This window comes from Lepisosteus oculatus, chromosome 19, assembly GCF_040954835.1.
Source record: "Lepisosteus oculatus isolate fLepOcu1 chromosome 19, fLepOcu1.hap2, whole genome shotgun sequence".
In the NCBI taxonomy this organism is placed as follows: Eukaryota; Metazoa; Chordata; class Actinopteri; order Semionotiformes; family Lepisosteidae; genus Lepisosteus; species Lepisosteus oculatus.
In genome coordinates, this window is record NC_090714.1 from 12,217,213 (window position 1) to 12,242,410 (window position 25,198).

Sequence of the window (25,198 nt, forward strand, 5' to 3'; positions counted from 1 at the left end):
GAACTACAAGCCCCACAATGCCCGGTAAACAGTTCACTTCCTCAAAAATCTGGCTGCTGTCAGGGAAGAAGATGTGGACTATAAGAGCAGGCTGAGTGCTTTTGCATCATTGGTAAGAGGTTTGAGTTCGTTATACACAGGTTTTCCATCGCGTAGTTCGACCAAAACTGTTTTGCTAGCCCTTAGGTTCGGGTGTTTGCGGCTGACACCATCGTAACACGGAATCTCTCTCTCCTAATTCTAGACCAGAAATAGCCCTAACGAGTCACAGCTTATTGAGAGTACGACAGCGATCCATGTGCCGAGAGACGAGAACAAATGTCTAATTAAAATCTGGATACAACTGCAAGACTGCTATGAATTTTTGACTCTCCTAGACATCTGTTTCCGTTTCTTTAAAAGCAATCGTAACACAGCTGGCTAACGCCATACGTGTCTTGGCGACACAACGATTATCTTGCGAACCAATGGGCTGATGTGGAGAGCGTCCGTAAAAAAACATTTGATGAAGTGTTCCTGGCAAGGTAGGAGAGTTTCCACCGAGCCTGCCGCCGGCTCAGCAGGGGCTTCATTTGTTTAGTGTGCGATCCGTCGCGCTGGCTGATTCAGTGAATTCATAAGCGAAAAGCGCCAGTACACGTCGTCACCGAGGGAAGGAGATGCACCACGCATCGGGCGCTGTGTCTGGGAAGATCTCGCTGAGAGCCAGCGAGCCGTCTGGTGTCACAAAGTGTCGACGCGCATTCCCGTCTGAGGTGCGATCAGCTGTGTTCGTGCGAGACTGGACGGGCTCGGGGTCTGTGATGCTTTCTGAGGTGTCCTCTCGTTTCTTTGTGCTCTGTATCTTTCGGTTTAGTGATGAAAGGTTTGAGACGGCGACGTTCCCCGAAGGGGGGGGGCATGTGGGGAGCTGAGATCCCCGTGATATTTGTGGGGTCTCCTTCCGCTTGCACTGGAAGAGTGGGGCTCGGTCGATTTCAACAGTGAAACGAAGCTCACATTTCAGACTGTCGGTGGCAGCAGATCCATACTATAAACTCTCTGTTCGTGTTCATAGACCCGTTAATAGAAGTATCTTAAGGGATAAACCCTTCCATTTATATAGCGCCTTTCTAGACACTCCCCTCAAAGCGCTTGACAGATCATGGGGACTCCCCTCCAGTGTGCAGCCCCAGCTGGATGATGCGACGGCAGCCATAGTGCACCAATACGCTCCCCACAGACCAGCTCTCAGTGGGGAGGAGAACGGAGTGATGAAGCCCAACATGTATGCACCCGTGTTTCAGATTGTTGTGTACAGGCTGTTCAAATGACACAGGCGTCATATCCGATTCATTGCTCCAGCTCTCAGTGTCACGTTAGTAACGCATTCTCCCTTAAAACTAGTACGTCGAGTTTGATTGAAGAGATGAAGTCTTCACTTTGCTGGCTACGCGAATGAATTAAGTATCGCATTGGGGGCACGTGGTGGTACTATCGTTTCTGTTGTTGTCCTTGTACCCACCTGTTCTTGAAATCGTGAAACGTCGAAGTCTCTGCAGTTCCTGGAGTGCGAGTCTGGAAAAAGCCACAGACGTCTGAATCTGACCCGAAGTGGTACGGGCGAGGAGCACGCTGTATCAGATATACAGTGACACGCTGAATGAAAAATGTTAAATTTGCAGCGACTGTACTCGTTATACAGAGAAAGTGCGAAATCGTTATAGAGAACGGATGCAGATGTAATGTAATAATTGTTGACCTTTGAAACCATTCGCATTAATGAGCTCTCAGCTATGGTTATGAATGTAATTATTTACTTAGCAGGCGGTGTACCAACACATGCAATTGTGTTCATATCAAAGTGAGTTGCTGCTGTTGCACTCGGAACAAGTAAAGAACACAATGCTTTTGTGTGGCGCAAGTAGAGGCCGTTTAATTTGTAGCCTCGTGTCGATTTTTGGAAGGAAAAACAGATTGATGTCAATCAGTAAGACGGCTACGGTCACTTAAACGTGTTTGTGAACTCGTCTCGGAAATTATACAGCTCCGGATTTTTTTTTAGCATTCGGATATGGACTATGATACGGCGTAGGCGGCTCTATTCATTACTGTTGTGAAATCTAAAAAAAAAAGTGCTGGTAAGGGACACTGACGTCACTTTGGAATAGTACAGTAGTAAGCGGAGAGTGGGCAGCCTGTGTTCCGATTGGCCGAGGCGCCGCCTCATTAGCATACAGGCAGTCCCGTCGCGTGCCTTTCTGTTTACATCACCGTGCAGAGCAGCACTGGCAGACGGGTCTCAGCGTGCTTTGAGGACTGTAATCGGATTAATTGAACAACTTTTGTTTCATTCATTACCGTTATGGTACAGAAATGTGCACTAGACTTCAACGCAAGGCTGTAGGTTTACAGTCTTTGTGAGTGAATTAAAGGTAACTGTCTCCCAACAGGTAAACAGCCGGACCGCAGCGTTGTCTTCTGACGTTGTGCATTTAGCTGTGTGATCGGGGTTTTATTCGGGCATTTCATCGCTCGCAAACAGTAACTTTCTGGAATTTTTGTTTAGCGCATTTAATCAACTAAAACGTTTTCAATTATTTTTCCCTCTAAGGTTTCGTTTGGTATGAGTCACATTTTCCAAAATCAGGTTGGCTGACTTTGAGTTGCCTTTTTTTTTTGCAGGGGGAGGTGGTCCCGGACCTTCTCTCACTTCTCTCTTTTTAATCGAGCCATCGATTTCATTCAGCCCGGTTTTGTTTTTAACGCAGTTACGGAATTCAGTAGTGCGCAGTTTTTCTTGAGCTCCGAGCTCTCCTTGTTATTGGTGGTAGCTAGCGCTGACAGGGTTATCTTGAAGTGCTTTTGTTTTGCTCCCTCTAGAAGTAATATTCTTAAACAGACCCGATTGTATCTCCAGATTTCAATTTGTAGTCGATAACCCTTTACCGCGGGATTACAAATGGATTATGTCATCTCTCCTAATCGATTTCTGCAAGATTCATCATAAACACTGGATTGACTTAACATTGTGCTATGATCGCATCCTTGTCGCCAATAATTATTGCCGTAAATAATATTTTGATGTATGTAGCCGCCGATGTTTATCCAAGGCAACTTGAGTTCAGTATATTAGTCTTTTAAACTAGTTAGTAACTGTCAGAAGTCGTTTAAGGCTTTATAGAGCAGGATGGTTTAGAATTTCTTTTCCTACTTTGGAACATGGTCTTAGTTGTTTGGAACATATGTTGTGACCATCATTGATGACTATTTTCCTTCTTCGCTGTTCAAAAGTATGGCGTCTAATTTTCGGAAGTGTTTACCTGCGAGGCATTTTCCCAGGAACTTGATGGTAATGTTTCTGCAGCGCAGGATACTGAAACCTCAAATTCCAGTGCCACATTTTACTGTTAATTCTTCATCTTACATTTGTACACAGCATGTGGAAAGTAGGACATTTCATAGTCCCTTGAGTCTGAGGTGAAGACCATGTCAGTTTGAGGTCAATAATGAGGGATAGCTTTCTTCATAGCTACTAGCCCACACAGCCTCCAGCTCTAGTTGTTGGAAGACGTGATTTTGAGGAAAAATTGAGTAAAGTAAAAGGAGAGATTCTTTTAGAGGTTGTCCACCTTCTAGGGAGATGGGGGCTACCTGTGTACTTGTGATAATTAAGTTGCAGATACAGTGCTTTCTGTCTCATATCAGCACGGGCAGCCCTCTTGTGTGATGCACAGTATCGCAGGTACAGTGTGGGATCAGGCCATTGTCAGCAACCGGATAGCTGTTTTTCCAACCAGGAATAGAAATTAGTAACAGAAGGAAAATGGCAAGGGACTCCTTGAGTGAATTACTGTGAAACAGACGGTGGTTTGCAACCTGTTATTTGGGGATCTGTAGTGTATAATCTCCACCATGGCTGGAGAGCATTAATTGTAGGTTGGATTTTGCTACTGCAAAGCCAGCTGACTCTCCACTCACCACTGACTGTTCAGCGAAGTTTCACAGGGCCATTTCTTTTGTGTCCTTCTGGTTTCAGAAATGGGAAAAAAAAATCCTGTAGTTCCAGCCCTGCCCCCCTAATCAGGCCTCCCACTGCTTAGGTCAACAGTAACTGGTGCTTTAGTTCTGGGTGGGTTCTGTTGTGCCCAGTGTGCCGTACAGGTGTCCTTTTTCTGTAGTCTCTGAGCCCTGCCCAACTTCTCCGTTTGTCTGTGTCTTTGCCCTTTTGTTCCTGCTCAGACTGTTGCAGCGCTGGTGGTTAGACGCGTGCTCATTTTTTTCGGTTTACTGTCACGGTTGAGACTGTGGGGGGGGTGAGGAACGCAGAACAAAAAGGATGGGTTCTGAAGTTTTCCATACTCAAGGAATGGTCTTTCGGGTAGGCTGCAACATAAGCTCAGTTTGCAAACAAAAACATGGCCCCCAAAGATATGTGAAGTTCCTGTTTTAGTAAAAAGAAGTAATTAACTATCATAACAGATGTTTTGGCACTCTTGCTGGAAAGAAAACAAAAATCTTGGCCACAGAGCAGAGTTTCCATTTAGCTGTCAGCCTGGGGTTACAGTGGTCTCTGGAGTTATGGAGTGCCAGAGTGCGGTAGCCAATGGGCAGCCGGCGTCCTGAGTGCGGTAGCCAATGGGCAGCCGGCGCCCTGAGTGCGGTAGCCAATGGGCAGCCGGCGCCCTGAGTGCGGTAGCCAATGGGCAGCCGGCGCCCTGAGTGCGGTAGCCAATGGGCAGCCGGCGTCCTGAGTGCGGTAGCCAATGGGCAGCCGGCGCCCTGAGTGCGGTAGCCAATGGGCAGCCGGCGCCCTGAGTGCGGTAGCCAATGGGCAGCCGGCGTCCTGAGTGCGGTAGCCAATGGGCAGCCGGCGTCCTGAGTGCGGTAGCCAATCTCGGGCTACAGTGACAAACGAAAGGGGAGACAAGATCGCTGATGGGCTGACAGTGTGGTTTTTTTTGCCTCTCAGGGTGCAACTGTCAGGTCCAGGGAGGCTGTGCTGGACTATGAGCTCCAGTAAGACTCTGCGCTACAACCGTTTTTCTGGAGGTGCTGCAGCAGTCGTGGCCAGTGTCCCACCTGCCGACACTGCAAACACGGTAAGGAGGGCCTTCTGCCAGGGCTGGGGAGGGGGACAGTGGCCGAATTTAAGAGCAGACTTAAAACAAAGGTATCCTCTGGCGTTTTTTTGTCTAACCTATTTTAGGATAGTCGATTTTAGGATAATTCAGCAATAAATGAATACCACCTTTGAAGCTGATGTATTTCACTGTTTTTTGGACACATATTACATATTGTTACAGCAGTAATTCTTTGAAAGTAGATTGGGAGACATTTAAGTCTTGGGCAGTTAAATATTTGAAGATTTCCGGGCACATCTGCAGATCTTCCTGTTTGCAAGCAGGAGGGACATGTGCACTGTGGTGCCATGTGGTCTCTAAGGGATTCATCTTCCTCACTGCCTGACGCAACAGCAGCATCAAACCTTTTTTTTTTTTCTCTTTATAGCAGACTAGGATGGAGACCACCTTTGGACCTGCATATGCAACAGTCACCACTATTACGAAAGGTTAGTCTGATTCTCTGTGCGCTTGCCTCATGCTGCATTTATTGCTGCAGTCTTTAATTTCGAGACAGGGCCTGAATTCCCTCAATTCTAACCCACCAGCAGACTCCAGACCTGTCGCTTGATAGTGTTTCCACTGGGCTGGCGCAAGGAGCTCTTCTGATGGGTGCACTGGCAACATTATTCAGAATATTTTTGTAAAAATATGACGTTTGAAGAGGATTATGTTTGATCTGAGTCTTTTTTTTTTTTGTGCTGGTTACGGTCTGTTCTGTAGTCCCTACGGGCCAGGTCGTGGATATATCCTGCCTTTTTATCCGGGTGCCCTCACAGTCGCTTGACATTGTCCTGAATGGACTGTCGATCAGTGTGTCTTTCTGGAGCTGATCATCAGTAGCAGAGCCTCACAGTCCAGGAGCCCAGAGGCCTACAGGTTGAGGGCCCTGCGCTCGATCATTTGCTTTTTGTTTTATACGACCTCAGATCGCTGGAAAGGCTTTCTGTGCCTCTTCTGGACCGCCGGGTGGCTGCACCTCTCTTGATTCTGCCATCTGTTTGTGTGTGCTTTCCCAGCTGAAGGATCCACCAATTACAAGCAACATCGGCGGACTCCCTCCTCCTCCAGCAGCATGACCTACTCCCCCCGGGACGAGGACGACGGCATGGTCAGTGCCCCCGCCACCTCCGTCTGCACCTGCAGGGGCTACCCCAGGGGGGTGACCCCAGTACGGAAGTGCCGGAGAGCCCCCTGGTTGTGGGGCATTGCAGCGCGCGGCACTTAGTGGCTCTGCTTTGGCCGCTCTCATCGGTATCGCCAAGTAAAGCTCGTTGGGTGGAATCGGATTGGCACAGGGCCCGCATGACGTGTGATCATTTTCTTAATCCTTTTGGGTCTGTTCGAAGGCGGAGTGCTACCATCCAGGTCCATTGCAGAGAGAAACTCGCCAGTGTGACATGTGAAACATCTTGCCTCCTGTATTGTACAAGTGCAGTCCGTGGCACGCTTGTATCGGAGCACAGCAAAAGGCCGTTGAGACCAGTTTGCAGGGCAACAAAGACACACTGAAACCGATCAGCCTCGCTCGCCAGCCGAACGCGTGTTAAGCTAGACGTCCTGGACAGATTTGCCACAGTGCTTTCTTCTAAGGGCCAGGTTATAGTAGGACGCTCCGACAATAATGCCGGAGAACGTAGCGTCCGTGTAGGGGATACCGACAGCCGCCTCGGAGATGTAGGTGTCTTCTTCATTCGCGTGCAGTTGAAACGCCACTCCGCCACCACATGTCACGGCGCTGTGTCTGCCGGTCTGTGCGTTGCTGGCTGTCTTCTTGCATGTTTCCGTCGGTTGCTCCCCGTTCTGCTGATGAATCACAATTGGCGTGCCTGTGCTTCCTCGGATCTCGCCGAGACCTGGCTGGGCTGCTCTGCATGTGCAGCGAGCTCTTCCCAGCAAATCCCCCGGCTCTCCATATATCAGTTAGCGTTTCTCCGTGCTGTTCCTTGATTGCTGTACTGGTGAGCTCCCCCACCCCCCCCCTCGCCCGTCCCTTTCCAGCACAGGAAACTGTGCGGCAGCACTCGCTTCTAAATGAATAGCAGGAAGTGTCCCCCCCCCGCCCCCCCCTCCCCGGTTTCTGGAGTGAAATTGGCACTGGGAATGAGCAGTGCTGGGACAACAAGTGGCCCTGCTGTTGTGCAGAGACACAGCTGAGCAGAGCTGGTGCACAGCAGAAGGACTGGACGCGCCTCTGAGATGCTCTAAATTCTACATTTGAGCCAGAAAGGAGGCCAAAGTGTGTGGCAAGGCGAAGCCGGGGAGCGAGTTTAAGATCCTGTAAGTAAGCGGCTCTTCCTGATGGCTTCAGCGCAGCGGCGATGGGGATCGGGCCAGCTCTTGCTTGTGCAGAGCTGCGCAGGTTTTTTTTAAATGTGAATTGGTTAAACAGAGAAGGGGGTTCAGCGTGGTTGTGTTGAAACTCCCCGTGAAACGCCTGTTAACGTGATTTGGGAAAACTCCCCCTTTGCCTTTTCTCGGCTCTTCTGCGAGTGTGCATTATGCTTTTGCAAATGAAAAGCAGACACGACTGCTGTGCTTATTTTAGGATGCATGTCCCCCATGAAACTCTGCACTTGCTGGCGGGTTTTGTGGTGTATTCCTGGAGTCCTATGGCTCTGATTCTGTGTGTGTCGTACTGTACGGCGATTTCAAAGGGACGTGAATTTAGAAAATGAGCTTTACCAAGAGGAAACGGACGGTTTCAGTTACGTTTTGGTGCCAAGGGGAAACAAATGTCCACTTTGTCGCAGTCTGTAAAACTGGAAGGGATTGGACATTGGACGATTATGAGTATATTGGTCGTTTTGTGGAAGGTATCATTAACGGGTATAAGACGTATCAGTGTGATGACAAGAAATCGTGTTCTCTTTTAAAATGAAAGCACAGGCCGGGATTGTCAGAGTAATCAGTTTAGTGCTTTTGGAGAAAATCATGTCTGGAATGTCTATAGTTTTTCCCATCCCAAAATAGATTTTACACCCTCCAGTGTTGTGTTACTGTTCTGGAATAATGCAAAATGGAGGAAGTAGCTCGTGGAAACTGATTAAGAGCAGAGAACGCTGTCGCTGTAGCCGCGTTATTGACATAATGGGATCTCGGCTTTTTCCTCTTCTTCTGAAGGCTCCGACGTTTAAAAGCCGAGGGGATTTCAAAATGGAGCTCTCTTAGGGAAAAGAAAACTTGTCGAGCTTCTCACAGCCCCCACGTGGGCTTAGACATGGCTGTGCACCGGGCTTTGCACTCCGGGGCCTGTCCATCCCGTCTGTCCCACTGTGAGGGACTGCAGAGACCGTGCCAGGGCAGGCCATGCAAGAGCCAGTTCGCTCCATCTGCTTAGCCTGCGACGAGCAGTCAAATTTAAAAAAAAAACTACCTCTACAGCCGATGCGTTTTCTGGACTGGGTGTTTTTCGTTTTTCTGCACCGCTGCAGGAGAACGCGAGCAGCAGAGGACGAAACCAGCCAGGCTTGGAAAAATGAAACCGTCTCTCTCTCTCGTCAGTTCTCACCCTGCTCCCCCTCTCTTCCCCACCCCCCTCCACCTCTTCTCGCCCACAGCCACCCATCAGCACGCCGCGCCGCTCGGACTCGGCGATCTCCGTGCGCTCGCTGCACTCCGAGTCCACCATGTCCCTGCGCTCCACCTTCTCCCTGCACGAGGAGGAGGAGGACACGGTGAGCAGACCTGTGTCTGAGCTCCGGCCAGGCACTAATCCTACCTATCTAGCATTGCGTTTAGAGTTTCTCCCCATTTGACGGTATAAATAAATCATAAACGCATCATCCTTGCGCGTATATAGCGCCTTTCACAGAGCTTCAGAGGTAATGGGGACTCCTCCCCTCCACCACCACCAGTGTGCAGCAGTTCTCTTATTTGTTTAAAAGAAAGAGCGTAAGCCAATTCTGGCCTCATAGTTCCTGTTGTTCCGTTACTCTGTGGTCTCTTTAGTGTTGTTGCAGTAGAGCTGTGGACTTGTTGTTGATCCTGGTTTGCCGTCTGGCCCATCATGCCCTTCTGTTTCCCAGGAGCCCCAGGTGTTTGCAGAGCAGCCCTCGGTGAAGCTGTGCTGTCAGCTGTGCTGCAGTGTGTTCAAAGACCCCGTGATCACGACGTGTGGGGTGAGTCAGGGGACCTGTGCTTCTCTTCCCTCCCCCTCTCATTCCTGCCCCCCGGTCCTGATCCGGCTGCACCCGAGGAACCCCCCTCCCTATGTGCGTGTCCCGCTGCCACTGATACAGCTGCCGAAGCCTGGAGTTTCGTTTTAGGGCAGGTGATGCTTATGGTCTTTCAGAAGACTTTTGACCAAGAAATAATAAAATCCCTATGGAAATCCAATGTTAAAAGTAGGCTGTTTAATAAGCTATTAGTGGCAGTTCCTTCAGATAGGCAGGGGTCAGTTCAAAGAACGTTGCTGAGACTGGTGAAGGGAGAAAACTTGTCGCATTCACACATCGTCCAGAAGCAGGTTGTGTAGACCTCAGCAGGAATCCCATGTCCTGTATGTCACAACGTGGACAAAACACACTTTAAGCAAAAAAATTGAAATAAAATCCCATGTACAATCGGCGTTGTTGAAGTGCAGTTGGAGTGGCTGGGGAAAAAGTGGGAAAAGATGAAAATAGACAATTTCCAGCTGGACCGCGGACTGTGTTGAAATCAGGTTCTCGTGGGCACCCTTTGTGTCCGCATAAAAATCTCCCAGCGGCAAAAAAAAATAAATCCAAATTCAGGAGGACTTCTCAAAAAAACACCTTAGTTTGCAGAACTCACCCTACAAATATCACGGTAGAAAACAGAAAGGCAGAATATTCATAAAAAGTTTATTCAAGGTGTTGAAAGTACTAGATATTTAATTGATGCAAACCCACGTTAACACCGTAGTTGTATTCAACTACTAATAATACGAAAACTCATTACGTTACTTAAGATTTTGAAACTCGTTGATTTGAGCTCACAGTTGCGGTGTATTTGAGACTTTTGATAGGTTGCACACTTTTTATTAGTATACTAAAGACGCTGAAAATAATTGGATGTCTCATTTATTTCGTATGAGTTCCCAGCAGTGGAGAATGGGAAAAGCTCTCTATGGGCATGTTGTATTTGACAGGCTGAAGCTGATGACCTCTAACATCCTCCAGCGAGAGAGAGAGGGTTAAGAAGTGAGACAATCAGGAAGATAGTGACACACACAAACGAAGTGTGAAGAAATAGATTAGAGAGTCTGAACATCCTGCACAGTAAACATATTGCATTACAAATTATTGCGCGTCTGCAGGTCACAAAATGGGGTTGCAAAATGTCTGCTTGTGTATTACGGGCCCTCTCATATTCACACGTGTCGAGGCTCTTGAAATGCCACATTTGCTGCCAGATTAAAAATCAAAAATGGCTTTTTATTTTGGTCGCCCCCACCCCTGGACTAAGGGAACCTGAATCTTTTAAGTCTGAAAAAGGCGGTTGAATATTCGGAATCTGGAAAAAACACTGACCCACTCGGCTTGGGCTGGCTTTTCCAAGAGTTCTTAAGTCTGAACGTCTTACCTTAAGATTCCCTCAGGATCAGAAACAGGAGGCCCTTGATCACACAGAGGTGTAAGGAGACTAGAACCGTCTCCCAACCCATGTGGTTGAAGTTGACTCTGATGGTTCGAGATCGTTACGGTTTTGGCGCCGATCAGCTGATTGTCTTCTTGCGCTGTGCATCTATGCAGCCTTTTCACATAGCTTGTAATGCTATGTTTGCACATGAATGACACTGCGAATTCTGGAGCTGCGATTGCACGATTTTTGTAGTTTCGGGAATAAGAAAGGTCACGTACAAGAGCAGGTTTTTCAGCTCATCTAGCCCCTTTGGAAGTTGATTTAAGAATCTCATCCAGCCGTTTCTCAAAAGTCGATATCTCTTGAAATAAGGGCTTTGACATCAACAGCATGGCTTGAGAACTTGTTCCATATTCCCAGAACCCTAAATGATTCACACTTGCACCCACCTACACAGCAGGGCATTTTTCCTGGAGCACCCTCAGTAAAGTGCTTTTGGAAATGGAAGAGATGCAGTTTTCTTTTTTTACAATCACTAGATCTCTTTTCTTGATGGATCGTATCAAAAGGACACCTAAAGACTCGTGCAAATGATCGTTCATTTGATGTGAGTAAAAACGCTTTTGTGACACGATAGTCTGTGAAGGTTCAGGTTATGTGTCGAGGTGAGATACTGCAAGTCAAATCCGGCAGCTGTATTTTTCTGGCCTGTTCTTTGAAAAGCGGCGCAGCAGGAAGGAAGCAGTGAGTGCAGTTCTGAGCAGGGACTGGTCGCAGTTGTCACCTTCTGCACTCCCGCCCCGACGGCCAGCTTCGTGCACCTTGACACTCTCACACGCACAGCAGTGCAGTTCCACTTGCCCTGCCTCGACTGATCACTCTCTCTCTTCCACAGCACACCTTCTGCAGACGATGCGCCTTGACCTCAGGTATGTGTGTGTATATGTGAGTCTCGTTTTACTGCTCAATCGGCTTGTGTCCACTTTGCACAAAAGGAACAAGTCCTGCCCCTTTTCTGAGCACAGGTGGACTGGCCCTTACTGAGAGGAGGTCCAGAGGTAAAGGGACAGTTCAAAGAGAAGCAGATCTCTCTTCCTGAGAAGAAGAAAGCTTTTTTTTGTTTAAGTTCAACTTCATGGGGCGGTACGCTTTTTCTCCAAAGCCCAGAGGAGCATGCCATTGTTTTGCAGAGCTCATGTCTTCTGCAGGGCAGTGAAAGTTCTAGCCTAAGGAGACAGAGTCTTGTCTGCCCGTTCTCTTGCTCTCCATGCAACATTTCCCACGGTGCTGCCTCTCGCCGCGCTGTTTCAGAAGAAGGCGCACACTCCTTTAGGTTCCAAAAGAGCAGCGTCCTGGGGGGGAGGGGACACTGAAAGTGAGCAGCTGTTTTTGCTTGTTGTTGATGTGGCTGCAGAGAAGTGCCCTGTGGACACTGCCAAGCTGACCGTGGTGGTGAATAACATCGCCGTGGCGGAGCAGATCGGCGAGCTCTTCGTCCACTGCAAATACGGGTGCCGTCCCGCTGCCGCTGGCAAACCGGGTGCCTTTGAGGTGGATCCCCTGGGCTGCCCCTTCACCATCAAACTCAGCGCCAGGAAGTGAGTCACCTGGCTCTCTCTCTCTCTCGCTCTCTCTCTCCTCTCGGCACACTCTCGTTCTCATCCGGTCGGCAGGGGTGGTGTTGCGGTTGACTGAAATCAGCGCGTCCCGGAGTGACCAGATGTTCCAATATCTGACTGAAACGTGACTCTGGCAGCGCTGTGGATTTTTGTGTTCAGAGCATTTCAGGGTGGGCCAGCCTGGTATGATGTTGGTCACACCTGAGGGACAGTGGGGGGAGGGAACGAGGCAGACAGTGATCGAGAGAAAGGGGGCTGGACGATTCTGCTCTGGTTTTCCTTAGGGACCACGAGGGGAGCTGTGACTATCGCCCAGTGCGGTGCCCCAACAACCCCAGCTGTCCCCCTCTGCTCACCATGAACCTGGAGGCCCACCTGAAGGAGTGTGAACACATCAAGTGCCCCCACTCCAAATATGGGTAGGTACGGCCTACCCCCGAGCTGCTTTCGGTCAGCAACGTGGTGCAACTTGAGCAATCCTCCCTGAGCTGACGTGGGATTGTGGTGGGTTTGTAACCCTGGGATGTGATGCTTTTTTCTTTTCTTCTGTGCCACTTCTATACTTCCATATTCCAAGAGCTGTGTTACTGTGAGACTTCTTGGACAGTAGTGTATTTGTAGAATGATGCAGTCTCTATAGGGCAGGCATCTTCATCAGTGCTCTTGGGTTAGTTGGCGTGCATTTGTGTGACAGATTCATCTTCCTTACGCCTTTACTTCTGTACTTCGTAAGGGGAGACGAAAGTAGGACAAGGGGTGTTCGTCTTTTGCTTTTTGTTGCATTGAAAGCGCTGAAAGGTTTTGTGATCTGAACTGGCTGCTCATTGTGCACGTCTGAGGAGATGTGGGTGGGGGAGGGGACAAAAAGCACCAAAAAAAAAACCCAAAACAGGGCAGTAATTGGCTCCCCAGGGCTGGGATGGAAGTCACTGTGCAGGTGGTGTGTTCAGGACTGACGTTCCCACAATTCAGTGCGGGCCCGCCCAACAGGGTGCATTCTGGGAGGGCGGATTCTTCCTGAGCCTCGCCTCTGATCTCCTCCGCTGCCCCAGGTGCACCTTCATCGGGAACCAGGACACGTACGAGGCGCACCTGGAGGTGTGCAAGTTCGAGGGCCTGAAGGAGTTCCTGCAGCAGACCGACGACCGCTTCCACGAGATGCAGGTGGCGCTGGCCCAGAAGGACCAGGACATCGCCTTCTTGCGCTCCATGCTGGGCAAGCTCTCCGAGAAGCTGGACCAGCTGGAGAAGAACCTGGAGCTGAAGTTCGGTGAGAGACGGGGCAGCGGGCGGCGGCCCGAACTGGGACATTTCCTGCAGCCGGTTTTGGTTCAGAGGAAGCACGTTTCCAGTTTCAAACGGATTTGGAGCAAAGCCAGCTTTTTAAAAATGTACTCTCCGTGTTGTAGTAAATACGATCTGCAGAGGCCACCAAGTCAGGGCTGAGTTCCCCACAGTAGTATGATCAGCATTACCAGTGTGGCTGCTGTCGTAGCGATCTCTGGGGGCCCCGTGGCTGACGCTGTGCTCGTCTTGCAGATGTTCTGGATGAGAACCAGAGCAAGCTGAGCGAGGACCTGATGGAGTTCCGCCGAGACGCCTCCATGCTTAACGTAAGCCCTTTTGCTCAGCGCTTTGTGTGCATCTCCCTGCTGTTAGGAACCACTGGCCAGAAAACAGTGCCGCAGTAATAAATAAGGCCATGCCCCCTGCCGTCCCGATTTCATTTATACTTCTGGTCCTCCGTTTAAAACGCCCAGAGTCTGGAAAGCGAGCACTGATGATTCCAGACTGTTTTTTTAATTAATTTTTAAGCTCCGCGTCCCTTCTGAGTAAAGCTCAGTTGTCCAGTGTTGTACAGCTGGAGCTGTTTGTTACTGTAAATAGGCACCGTCGGCGCTACCAGTGTGCTGTCGGCCCGTTATAATCTTTTGGTAACCGTCATCTCTCTCATTTGTGTTGTAGGACGAGCTGTCACATATCAACGCTAGACTCAACATGGGGATCCTGGGCTGTGAGTGTCTCTGCCTCGTGTGTCGTGCGGGCTTCCCACTTGCCTGTGACCTCCTAGCGAGTCCACAGTCTGATTTTCTTGTGGGCGCAATCCAACCAGCTTTTAACATTTTGCCAAGGATAAGTGTAGACTGGTTCTGATTTCCCCTGTGCGTGTCTGCCTGTGTTGCAGCCTACGACCCCCAGCAGATATTCAAGTGCAAGGGCACCTTCGTGGGCCACCAGGGGCCCGTATGGTGCCTGTGTGTCTACTCCACTGGAGACCTGCTCTTCAGCGGCTCCTCTGACAAGACCATCAAGGTTCAACTCATTCCTTACCTTTGCTTTGCAGCCGTTCGTTCGGTTATCTGGTCTAACTCCTTCCTGTCCCTCATTCTCCCCATTTGTCCACCTTCAAGCTCTGCTGGCTTTGTGTTTGGCATGCTTCTTTGTCCATCTGTCTGGGCTCTTCCTTGCTTTTAAGCTCTTTATAATCCCCTCTCTGTATTATCTCTCACTTGGGCTATCTCTCACTTGTGTTCCTAAACATCTGCTGGATCTGCATCTACTCTGTTTCCTTGCCTCTCCCCTCACTGCTGCTCTGTCTCTTTCCCCAGGTCTGGGACACCTGCACCACGTACAAGTGCCAGAAGACGTTGGAGGGGCACGATGGCATTGTGTTGGCGCTGTGCATTCAGGGGTGAGCAGTTTCCTTGGTGTTTTAAAGAGTTTTCTGGAGTTGTGTTGCAATGGCTTTAAATGCATTCAGTTGATCTTACAAGGTTGCTGATGGTTTGCATCTCTCTTTTTTTTTAAATGCAGGAACAAGCTGTACAGCGGTTCGGCAGACTGCACGATCATTGTAAGTGATCTGAACAGCGGTGTCTACCTGGGCAGCTGCTAAAGATCTTCAAGGCTCCCTCTCATCTTCTGTGTGTGCCGTCCTGATGTGTCTCTTTCTGTCTGTCTGTCTGTGTCCAGGTTTGGGATATCCAGACGCTACAGAAAGTGAACACTATCCGGGCTCACGACAACCCGGTGTGCACGCTGGTGTCCTCGCACAACATGCTCTTCAGCGGCTCCCTTAAAGCGATAAAGGTCAGCGAGTGTTACCCGGGTCGGTTTGTCCGTGTCTCCTATGGTACCGTGTTCTTGTGCGTGTCTGAATATCGTGCTCGTCAGTTATTTGACATTTGGACATGGAAGACGTAGAAACAAAAGCAGTTTCGGGAATGCTCCTTCATTTCAGCTTTTCGCCTCGTTATATTCATTTTTAGATGTCCATTATTCATTATTCATTTTGTGTTTTGTTTCTGCGGCTCTCATCCGATCATGCCTGTCAATAGATAGCAGAGGAAAAAACTTGTTCCACGACTAAACCGCAACTGGTGTATCTGAGAAGGTTCCGGAAAATCGCAGGTTGACAGATAAGAAGCCCATTCCACATGTGTGATACTTACCTCTGCATCCCCTTCACATAAATAGAGGAGATTTACAGGTTAAAAGCTCCTTAAGTGGTAGAAACTAGGAAGAAGTCCAAACTGAGGCGGGTGGGTTGTGTGTCTGGGTTGGTGACCAAGCGAGACTGGAGGCGTTATGGTGGATTGGTTTTGTTAAGACTTGCAGGCCTCTGTCTGGGCAGTGTCCAGAACTCTGACTCCACTCCTGCCCTCGTCACCGTGGTAACAGAGGAGGGGGGGGGGTGGGCCGAGCGAGGATGAGCTCATTGCTGTTAGGGACTTTCCTCTTTCTATTGTTCCTGTTTTTCTGTCTCGCTGCGAAATGTCAGCACGGTGATGTCATGTTGGACAGTCAGCCTGCCAAAGACAGCTTTCTGTTTTGATGCTGAGAGAGGAGAGTGTTTGTACCACTGTTGCCATTATCTGCCATCGTAAATTGCAACTCTTGAGCAATAAACGTTGTACAATAAAGGCGTAAAGTAACAGGATGCAAACATTTTGCATTTTTTTCTCATCTGGATTTTTGCACATTGTTATCTTTGTACATTGTGCCATGAACTATGATGTTATTAAATCTGTAATTGTCTCAGTGTCTCTTAATCAGGTTTCCATACAGTGTGGTACTTGAGCTGTCCGTTGTCTCTTGTTATAGATATTCAGTATGTCCTCATCAGTACAGTCTGTTAGTAAAGTGGTTCAGTGTCTTGGTGTGGAAGGTATTGAGTATCTCCTCATCAGTACAGCCTGTTAGTAAAGCAGTTCTGTGTCTTGGTGTGGAAGGTATTGAGTATCTCCTCATCAGTACAGTCTGTTAGTACAGTGGTTCAGTGTCTTGGTGTGGAAGGTATTGAGTATCTCCTCATCAGTACAGCCTGTTAGTAAAGCAGTTCTGTGTCTTGGTGTGGAAGGTATTGAGTATCTCCTCATCAGTACAGTCTGTTAGTAAAGCAGTTCAGTGTCTTGGTGTGGAAGGTATTGAGTATCTCCTCATCAGTACAGTCTGTTAGTAAAGCAGTTCAGTGTCTTGGTGTGGAAGGTATTGAGTATCTCCTCATCAGTACAGTCTGTTAGTACAGTGGTTCAGTGTCTTGGTGTGGAAGGTATTGAGTATCTCCTCATCAGTACAGCCTGTTAGTAAAGCAGTTCTGTGTCTTGGTGTGGAAGGTATTGAGTATCTCCTCATCAGTACAGCCTGTTAGTAAAGCAGTTCTGTGTCTTGGTGTGGAAGGTATTGAGTATCTCCTCATCAGTACAGTCTGTTAGTACAGTGGTTCAGTGTCTTGGTGTGGAAGGTATTGAGTATCTCCTCATCAGTACAGCCTGTTAGTAAAGCAGTTCTGTGTCTTGGTGTGGAAGGTATTGAGTATCTCCTCATCAGTACAGTCTGTTAGTAAAGCAGTTCTGTGTCTTGGTGTGGAAGGTATTCAGTATGTCCTCATCAGTACAGTCTGTTAGTAAAGCAGTTCTGTGTCCTGGTGTGGAAGGTATTGAGTATCTCCTCATCAGTACAGTCTGTTAGTAAAGCAGTTCTGTGTCTTGGTGTGGAAGGTATTGAGTATCTCCTCATCGGTACAGTCTGTTAGTACAGTGGTTCAGTGTCTTGGTGTGGAAGGTATTGAGTATCTCCTCATCAGTACAGTCTGTTAGTAAAGCAGTTCTGTGTCTTGGTGTGGAAGGTATTGAGTATCTCCTCATCAGTACAGTCTGTTAGTACAGTGGTTCAGTGTCTTGGTGTGGAAGGTATTGAGTATCTCCTCATCAGTACAGTCTGTTAGTAAAGCAGTTCTGTGTCTTGGTGTGGAAGGTATTCAGTATGTCCTCATCAGTACAGTCTGTTAGTAAAGCAGTTCTGTGTCCTGGTGTGGAAGGTATTGAGTATCTCCTCATCAGTACAGTCTGTTAGTAAAGCAGTTCTGTGTCTTGGTGTGGAAGGTATTGAGTATCTCCTCATCGGTACAGTCTGTTAGTACAGTGGTTCAGTGTCTTGGTGTGGAAGGTATTGAGTATCTCCTCATCAGTACAGTCTGTTAGTAAAGCAGTTCTGTGTCTTGGTGTGGAAGGTATTGAGTATCTCCTCATCAGTACAGTCTGTTAGTACAGTGGTTCAGTGTCTTGGTGTGGAAGGTATTGAGTATCTCCTCATCAGTACAGTCTGTTAGTACAGTGGTTCAGTGTCTTGGTGTGGAAGGTATTGAGTATCTCCTCATCAGTACAGTCTGTTAGTAAAGCAGTTCAGTGTCTTGGTGTGGAAGGTATTGAGTATCTCCTCATCAGTACAGTCTGTTAGTACAGTGGTTCAGTGTCTTGGTGTGGAAGGTATTGAGTATCTCCTCATCAGTACAGTCTGTTAGTAAAGCAGTTCAGTGTCTTGGTGTGGAAGGTATTGAGTATCTCCTCATCAGTACAGTCTGTTAGTAAAGCAGTTCAGTGTCTTGGTGTGGAAGGTATTGAGTATCTCCTCATCAGTACAGTCTGTTAGTACAGTGGTTCAGTGTCTTGGTGTGGACGGTATTGAGTATCTCCTCATCAGTACAGTCTGTTAGTACAGTGGTTCAGTGTCTTGGTGTGGAAGGTATTGAGTATATCCTCATCAGTATAGCCTGTTAGTAAAGCAGTTCTGTGTCTTGGTGTGGTAGGTATTGAGTATGTCCCCGTCAGTACAGCGCAGTAATGGGTGTGTTACTGCCTGTTGTTGCAGGTGTGGGACATCGTGGGCACGGAACTGAAGCTGAAGAAGGAGCTGACGGGACTGAACCACTGGGTCCGAGCTCTCGTTGCTTCCCAGAACCACCTGTACAGCGGCTCCTACCAGACCATCAAGGTGAGAGGGCATTTGAGCTGCAGGGAGGGTACTGTCCACAGGCCAGTGGGCATGTATGGTTCTTGTTAAACATGTGAATCCAATATCTCACTGGACATTCTCATAAGCCAACAAATGCTCCTAGCATGACTAGGAAATCAGTTCCACACACACTGCTGCAGATGTGCCTTTGTTTTAATAAATCCCTTTCAGTCCTGACTGTAGTGCTTGGCAGGCTTATAGCGTTTTCTGCTCAATGTGCATTTTCACACCAAAGTTCACTGAAAGCTGGCCTATATTACTGCTGTGCTAGAGAAAATGCACTTTTCTCTTCTAACACACAAAACCAGCAAGCTGTTGACTATCGGTATGAATAAAAAGTACATTAACCTTTTTTAACTAGTACAAAAGGAGAGAGAAAGTTAGAGATACACTGGAAATGCTTTTAATGGTATTTCCAGAAAAACAGCTGTCACTTCTTGTGGTGGAATTGAGACTCAAATCTGAAGTTTCATCGTACAACTCTTTTCCTCCCACTTCAGCTGCTACAGAAACTGTAAGGTATGCAGGGTCAGTTTCACAGGGTTGCATCATGTTCTGGTTTAAAGAGGCAATCTCTCCCCCATCCAGGCTATGGGCTGTACACAGCGTTGTAGGCGGAGCCGAGCCTCTCTTTCGGCCAATGCTGGCTCAGGGATCCAGATGTGTCATAAACAATCCAGTGTTGCCTTGGAAACCTGGATGATGGCTTCCATCTGTGGGACTACTCAGTTTTTCCAGGACTGATAAGAAAGGAGATCCAGGGGCCCTTTCTTCTCAACTGCATTTTTTCCTCGTGTCTGTCCCTCTGGTGGATTAGATTGCCTTTGTCTTTTTTTTCTTCTTAAATTATCTTTCTTGGCAGATTTGTTTTTTTTTTAAACTCTGAAAGACTTTGGCACGTATTTGACTTTTTTTTTTATTATTCCCATGGCTTTTGAAAATCTGTAATGGAGACCGCAAAGCACAGTGTCTAATTGTACACGGCATCCTTGGACGCAAGGAAACAGCCTGTCCCGCAGTGAAGTAAATAAAGAGTGACTCACACGCTGAACCACACACACAACATGAAAACCAAATATTTCCTGTTTGTGTGAGGTCTTATTGAACTGCAAAGAGTGTATTTAGTGCCTGTGATGTAGTAGAGTGGTTATCTTGCTTATAGCTGGTTGTTCCATAGAGGCAAAGATATTCCTATATTTAAATACAAACATGGAATCACGATAGTTACCAGACACAAAGAGAATTTGTGGAAGGCTCAATTTGTCTGTCTCTCTGTCTCTCCCAGATCTGGGATATCCGCTCTCTGGAGTGCGTCCATGTGCTGCAGACGTCAGGGGGCAGTGTCTACTCCATCGCTGTCACCAACCACCACATAGTCTGTGGCACCTATGAGAACCTCATCCACGTAAGGCCACCTCCTGCAACTGCAGGGTCTCTGCGGCTCCGGAGAATCAGGCGTCCGTTTAATCGGCGGCCAGCAGCCTGACTTTCAGCTGATTAAGTGCTTTTGAATCCAGTCGATTCATCTAATCGCAGTCGTAGAGAACCACAAACTCTTACTGAGGCACAGTTGCGCGGGGGTTACCGTTGCTGCCTTGTAGCGCTGGGACCCTGGGGTGAATTCGTGAGGTGCCGTCCGCGTGAAGTTTGTATGTTCTCCCCATGTTCCCATGTATTTCCTCCCTAACGTTCTGGTAGGGTCATTGGCTTCTGGGAAAATAGATCCTGGTGCAGTTGAGTGTGTTTGGAAAATGCATGGATGTAAAGTACTCCCGGATTGTGGGCGTCATTGTTTTTGCACTGCACAAGCAGATACTTGACTCTTAAAGGAATCGCGCAGAAAATCGTCAAACTACGACGTGCTGCGTAAAAGTGAAACTGTACCGAACGTTTCGCCACTGTGCTCGTGCACTAACGCTCATTCTGGCCCGTGCGTGGCGTTGGCAGGTTTGGGACATCGAGTCCAAGGAGCAGGTGCGCACGCTGACGGGGCACGTGGGCACAGTGTACGCCCTGGCGGTGATCTCCACTCCAGACCAGACCAAAGTGTTCAGCGCTTCCTACGATCGCTCGCTCAGGGTAAGCCGGCGCGCCTTCGAGAATACGATGCTATCCCAGACCGTGATGTGCAGTGGACGTCGGGCTTCAGGCTGGTGATTTATTGCAAGTGGCCTGGAGGTACTGTGGACAGCCTGGAGAAATGCATTGCTTTCTCTCCCTGTTCCTTTGAACGGTGTGAGGATTCATGTTTGGAGGTGTAGCTGTTGCATTGATCTGTGTGCAGAGCAGATTGAGGTAGGGCTGCAGGAAAGGTTTGCCCTGTGCCCAGCTTGGGCTGAGCTGTTCATCCCACTGGAAACTGGTCATGCTGAAGCCCCTTTAAGGAGAGGGGGCGGACTGGTCTCTGCATGCAGGGTGTCGGAGGAGAGAGCTGATCTGAGCCTTTCAGGTTGTGCAGGGTTGAAATCTTCAGTGCTCGGAAACAGAAGAAACATCTCCTTTAATTTCATGCACGTGAGCACTTTTGTTATGGCTTAGGGTTAATAATAATAATAATAACTGTAGGAAATCCCGGTTTTGACACTGGAGCTGGGTGACTGAAGTTTTCAGTAGTCAATTATCATCTGTTACTAATTGCTGTAATCGTGCTGCAATCAGTAGTTGAACACAAAATGTAAAGTATTTTGGTGTACTGTAGATCAAATTTAAAGCTGTTTATGCTTTATAGCAGAATAAAAATTGCCTCTGGATGTGTCTGAGTATGGAAGGCAATATCAGAGGCAAACATTAATTACTAATAGAGAAATATACAGTACAGCAGGAAATCATTTCTTCACCAGGCAACAACCCACAGTCATTTTGCTCAATATTTATGTCCTCAGTATTTACAGGTATTGTACAGAAAGCTGTTAGGAATGCTTGGTGCTCAATTCCATATTAGCTGGTGCCTGCAATCAATTGCAGATGTAATGAACCTACGAAAATACAGTTATGGAGCTCTGTGATTCAAAGGAAATACCACTGCAATGAAGGCACAGGCTTAATAAGAAAGCGGATTATAGGAGAACCATCTTTTCACAGGTTCTGTGGTTTTTCTTGCTCGATATCAGACGCTTAACAGTGTAGTTAGGGGGGGTGAGGTAATTAGAATTCCCCTTGCCTCCATTACTAGTAATAAAAAAGCAAAACTTATCTGACGTGGTTGAAGAGAAATGCAGAATAAGCACTCTTGATACCTTTAAATCACTTACAGTTTTAATCTGTTGATAACTGTTCAACAGCTGTAATATTTATCTTATGATTTTAATGATAACATTTACTACTGCAAAACATTTTAATTTAATGGAGTTTATAACGAATGTTCAGCAGAAAGGACAATAGCCGTGTTTAATCAGACTCAGCTGTCAGTGATTCGCAATCACTGCTCATAAACCTTTAAGTACACTTAATTCTTGGGTGTTATTCCAGGTGAATTGTAGTTATATTGGATATTACTCCAATCCTGGAGTCCTTGCACTGGCTTCCTATCAGGTTTTGTGTTGATTTCAAAATCCTCATGTTCATGTATAAGGCTTGGCTCTATATGGCTTGGCGCCACGGTATGTCTGAATTACTATCGTCCCACCTCACAACCTTCGTTCATCTATTTCTGGTCTCCTGTCTGTCCCAAAAAGCCCGTCTATACTCTGTGGGTGACAGCATCTTCTCCTGCCATGCCCAGAAGCTCTGCAATTCTATTCCTAAGGATTATCAGAGAGTCACCTTCCTGAGCGCTTTCAAATCAAGACTCCAAACCTTCTTCTTTAGAAGGACTTGTATTTAACTGGTTCTGTGTCCGTCTCTTTGCTTTCCTTCTGTAACTGTTTCAATCTGCTGCCTCCCTCCTTTGTGTATATTTTTTTGTAAAAAGCCAATTCTGAGTGCGCTATATAAAAATAGTTTATTATTTTATTACTATAGTATCTGATACTACTGATATAAATTGGTAATGGTGTCCCAGGGAAGGAAAGGGAAAAAGAAATTGAAGTCAGAACTCGATGATCTGCGAAGGTCAGTTTCTGCTGGCCTGGGAACAGCTTCGGCTTCCGTTTGTGGGGCTCCAGTGTCCCTTCAAGAGCCGTCAGGATTTCGGAGGACCTTCCCTAACCCTGTCCTCCTCCTCCCAGGTGTGGAGCATGGACAACATGATCTGCACCCAGACCCTGCTGCGCCACCAGGGCAGCGTGACCGCGCTGGCTGTCTCCCGTGGGCGCCTCTTTTCCGGAGCCGTGGACAGCACCGTCAAGGTACGTACTGGGCAGGGGAGGGTCGCCGCGCCGGGGATTTCGTCCGCGTTGCAGATCAGAATCCCTCGCGTTACAAAGAAAAGGATCCAGAATGCCTTTTGATCCAGTTTCAAGGAGCTGACTTTCCACCTGCGTTCCGATACGGGTTTTGCCTGTCTGGTCACACGCGGTCTCGTTCTGACATCCCCCTCTGTCTCTGTGTGCGATAGGTGTGGACCTGTTGAGCCAGCGGTCAGCCCCTGATGCCTGGCAGCTGTGTTTGCACGCCTGGGGGAGCCCTCGCGTGCGCGGTCCGATCCCTGCTGGACTGTGCCGAACCCGATTCCTGAACGCCAGGCTGGCAAGATAGTTTTTTTTTAAGAACTTTTTATTTGCCCAGCTGAGTTATGTGAATTTAGTGCCATGTTGTGGGGGGTGGTGGGGGTGGGGACGGGGAACGAAAATCAGAGCCGACATCTGGATGATTGAAGAGAGGGCTCTCGTTTTTCCCGGGCACTGCGGAAAGACTGGGCGACGCCGAAATTCACTGAGGGGAGCTCCTTGGACCTGTGGATCTGAACAAGGCCTCGCTGTTAAGGGCTGGTCGGATGGACGGTGTTGTGTATGGGTCCTGCTGTTTCCAAGTGCCGAGCGTTGCTTTGACCCCCTTTTCCCGCTGAAGCCGGACCCTGGCTTATGATGCCTTTTCAGGCTGGACAGACGCAGGGGGTTCAGGGAGGGCTGACGGCGCTGGTTCCCAGACCCTGAGACATCTGCCTTATCTGACCGTGTGCTGGCGAGGCTCCAGCCCTCTTTCCCTGGTCTCGCTCAGAGACCCCCTCCCTCGCCGTCAGGCTGCATTCCTGCTGCCTCAACAGAAAAGCCAAAAACACACCCCTGTGAGCACCACTGGCACAACTCTTGGCACGGCAAGGACACCCCCCACCGCGAGAGAGAGGGGCACGGAGAGATACGCAGTCCACACAGACACACACGAGGGGGTCTTTCTTCTGGCTGTTTAAAAGTTTAAAGCTCGATCGCACCGCTGTCCATTGAGAGATGAGCACAGAACCCACCGTCTTTCTGCTGTTCCCCTGCTTTCGTTTTGTCTTGTTTTGGGGAGGATGTGAATCCGGATCTCCGCCACGCGTGCTTTTTTGGGGGCGTGCTGACGGGCCTTCATGCCCCTTCGTTCCCCAGCATGCGGTCACGGCCCCAGGAACGCGCCGGCACCCACCTCCTCCCGTTTTTGATCAAAGTGCACCGGGTTTTTTTTAATTAAGGCGGTCTCGAAATGAGCCGCGTCGTTGCTCCCCACCGATGTGTTGACCTCCGAAAATGAGCTGGGAAAGCTGAATTCCCCAGGAAGGGAGGGTTTGAACTCGACTGTCTGTGCCCGTGTCCCCCGCTTCCCCCCAAGAACCAATCGAGCTGCATTAAAAGGCTGCTTTAACAAAATCATTGCGGAAGCGTTTTTAAATCGAAGTGCTGCTGTCTATTTTAGATAGGCCCTTTTTTTAATATACGTGTACAATAATGTTGTAAACTACTAGACTGTTTTTAACTTAAAGCGTACGTTTCTTTGCGGCATTTCCTTAAAAAACAAAAAACAAACCCTGATTCTGTTGATTTTGTGGCTGGGTCTCGCAAAAACAGTGGGATGCTGTTAAGGTTTCCCAGTAGGCCCTGAACGTCTCCTGATCGGTCACAGATTCCACAGAGCTCCAAACGGGGGAAAACAAACCTCGACAGAAACAACACAGGCGCCCGATAAGCTGCTTTTACTTTAGTGGAGGCTGAAATCACGCTGAGCCTGGTGACACAGTGTGTTTTGCAAGGGATGCGGCAAAGTGAATTTGCAGTGCCAATAAATACACGCCCACAGGTTTCATCTGAGACTGCTCGAACTCTGTGGAGAGGCGAAGAGGCAAGGTACGACTTCTTTTCATTTTGTTTTTTTGGCCAGGATTGTATTTTCCACATCGGTAATGTAGATGTTCCCTTATACACTTCGTTGGACTTGATTTGACCATTAAAACAATATACTCTTTGTTAACGGTGCCTGTTCATTTGTTCGCCAAACTGCTTGTTTTGAGAAATCACACACATGGGGCTAGCATTACCCTGCGGGGGGTTGGTAGAAAAGTCTTCTGCTGTAGTTGCAAATGCCTGGAGCCTTCTGGTATTCCTTTGCTTAACAGCATGACCCTGTTCCCTCACAACGTGCTGACAGTGCTCAGGAAACACATGGGCATATAAATGCTGCAGATTCGCTCATCCACAATACAATAGAACCTGTGCAAACTTTGAAAAAGGAACTCACGATCTGCAGGTAGGTTCAGCATCGCTGGGATATATACCATGACTGGTGACC

General features: G+C 48.2%; 1 protein-coding gene across 6 annotated transcripts; it reads left to right on the forward strand.

The window, feature by feature from the left end:
- The first annotated feature begins 30 nt into the window (after positions 1-30).
- Positions 31-24,880, forward strand: traf7 (TNF receptor-associated factor 7). 6 transcript variants are annotated; one of them, XM_015360287.2, is made up of 21 exons: positions 31-112; positions 4,952-5,081; positions 5,491-5,551; positions 6,122-6,213; positions 8,663-8,779; positions 9,131-9,223; positions 11,542-11,575; positions 12,061-12,244; positions 12,550-12,684; positions 13,318-13,535; positions 13,805-13,878; positions 14,231-14,279; positions 14,451-14,578; positions 14,875-14,957; positions 15,080-15,119; positions 15,239-15,355; positions 18,416-18,538; positions 19,845-19,964; positions 20,507-20,638; positions 22,726-22,845; positions 23,055-24,880. In XM_015360287.2, the coding sequence occupies exons 2-21, from the start codon at positions 4,989-4,991 to the stop codon at positions 23,067-23,069; spliced, it is 2,028 nt and encodes a 675-aa protein (XP_015215773.1). In that variant the 5' UTR covers positions 31-112; positions 4,952-4,988; the 3' UTR covers positions 23,070-24,880. The 6 variants fall into 6 exon arrangements, with proteins under 6 accessions (XP_015215773.1, XP_006637331.1, XP_015215775.1 ...); XM_006637268.3 differs by having other exon boundaries at positions 5,494-5,551; XM_015360289.2 differs by lacking the exon at positions 31-112 and adding an exon at positions 126-524.
- Positions 24,881-25,198: the final 318 nt, after the last annotated feature.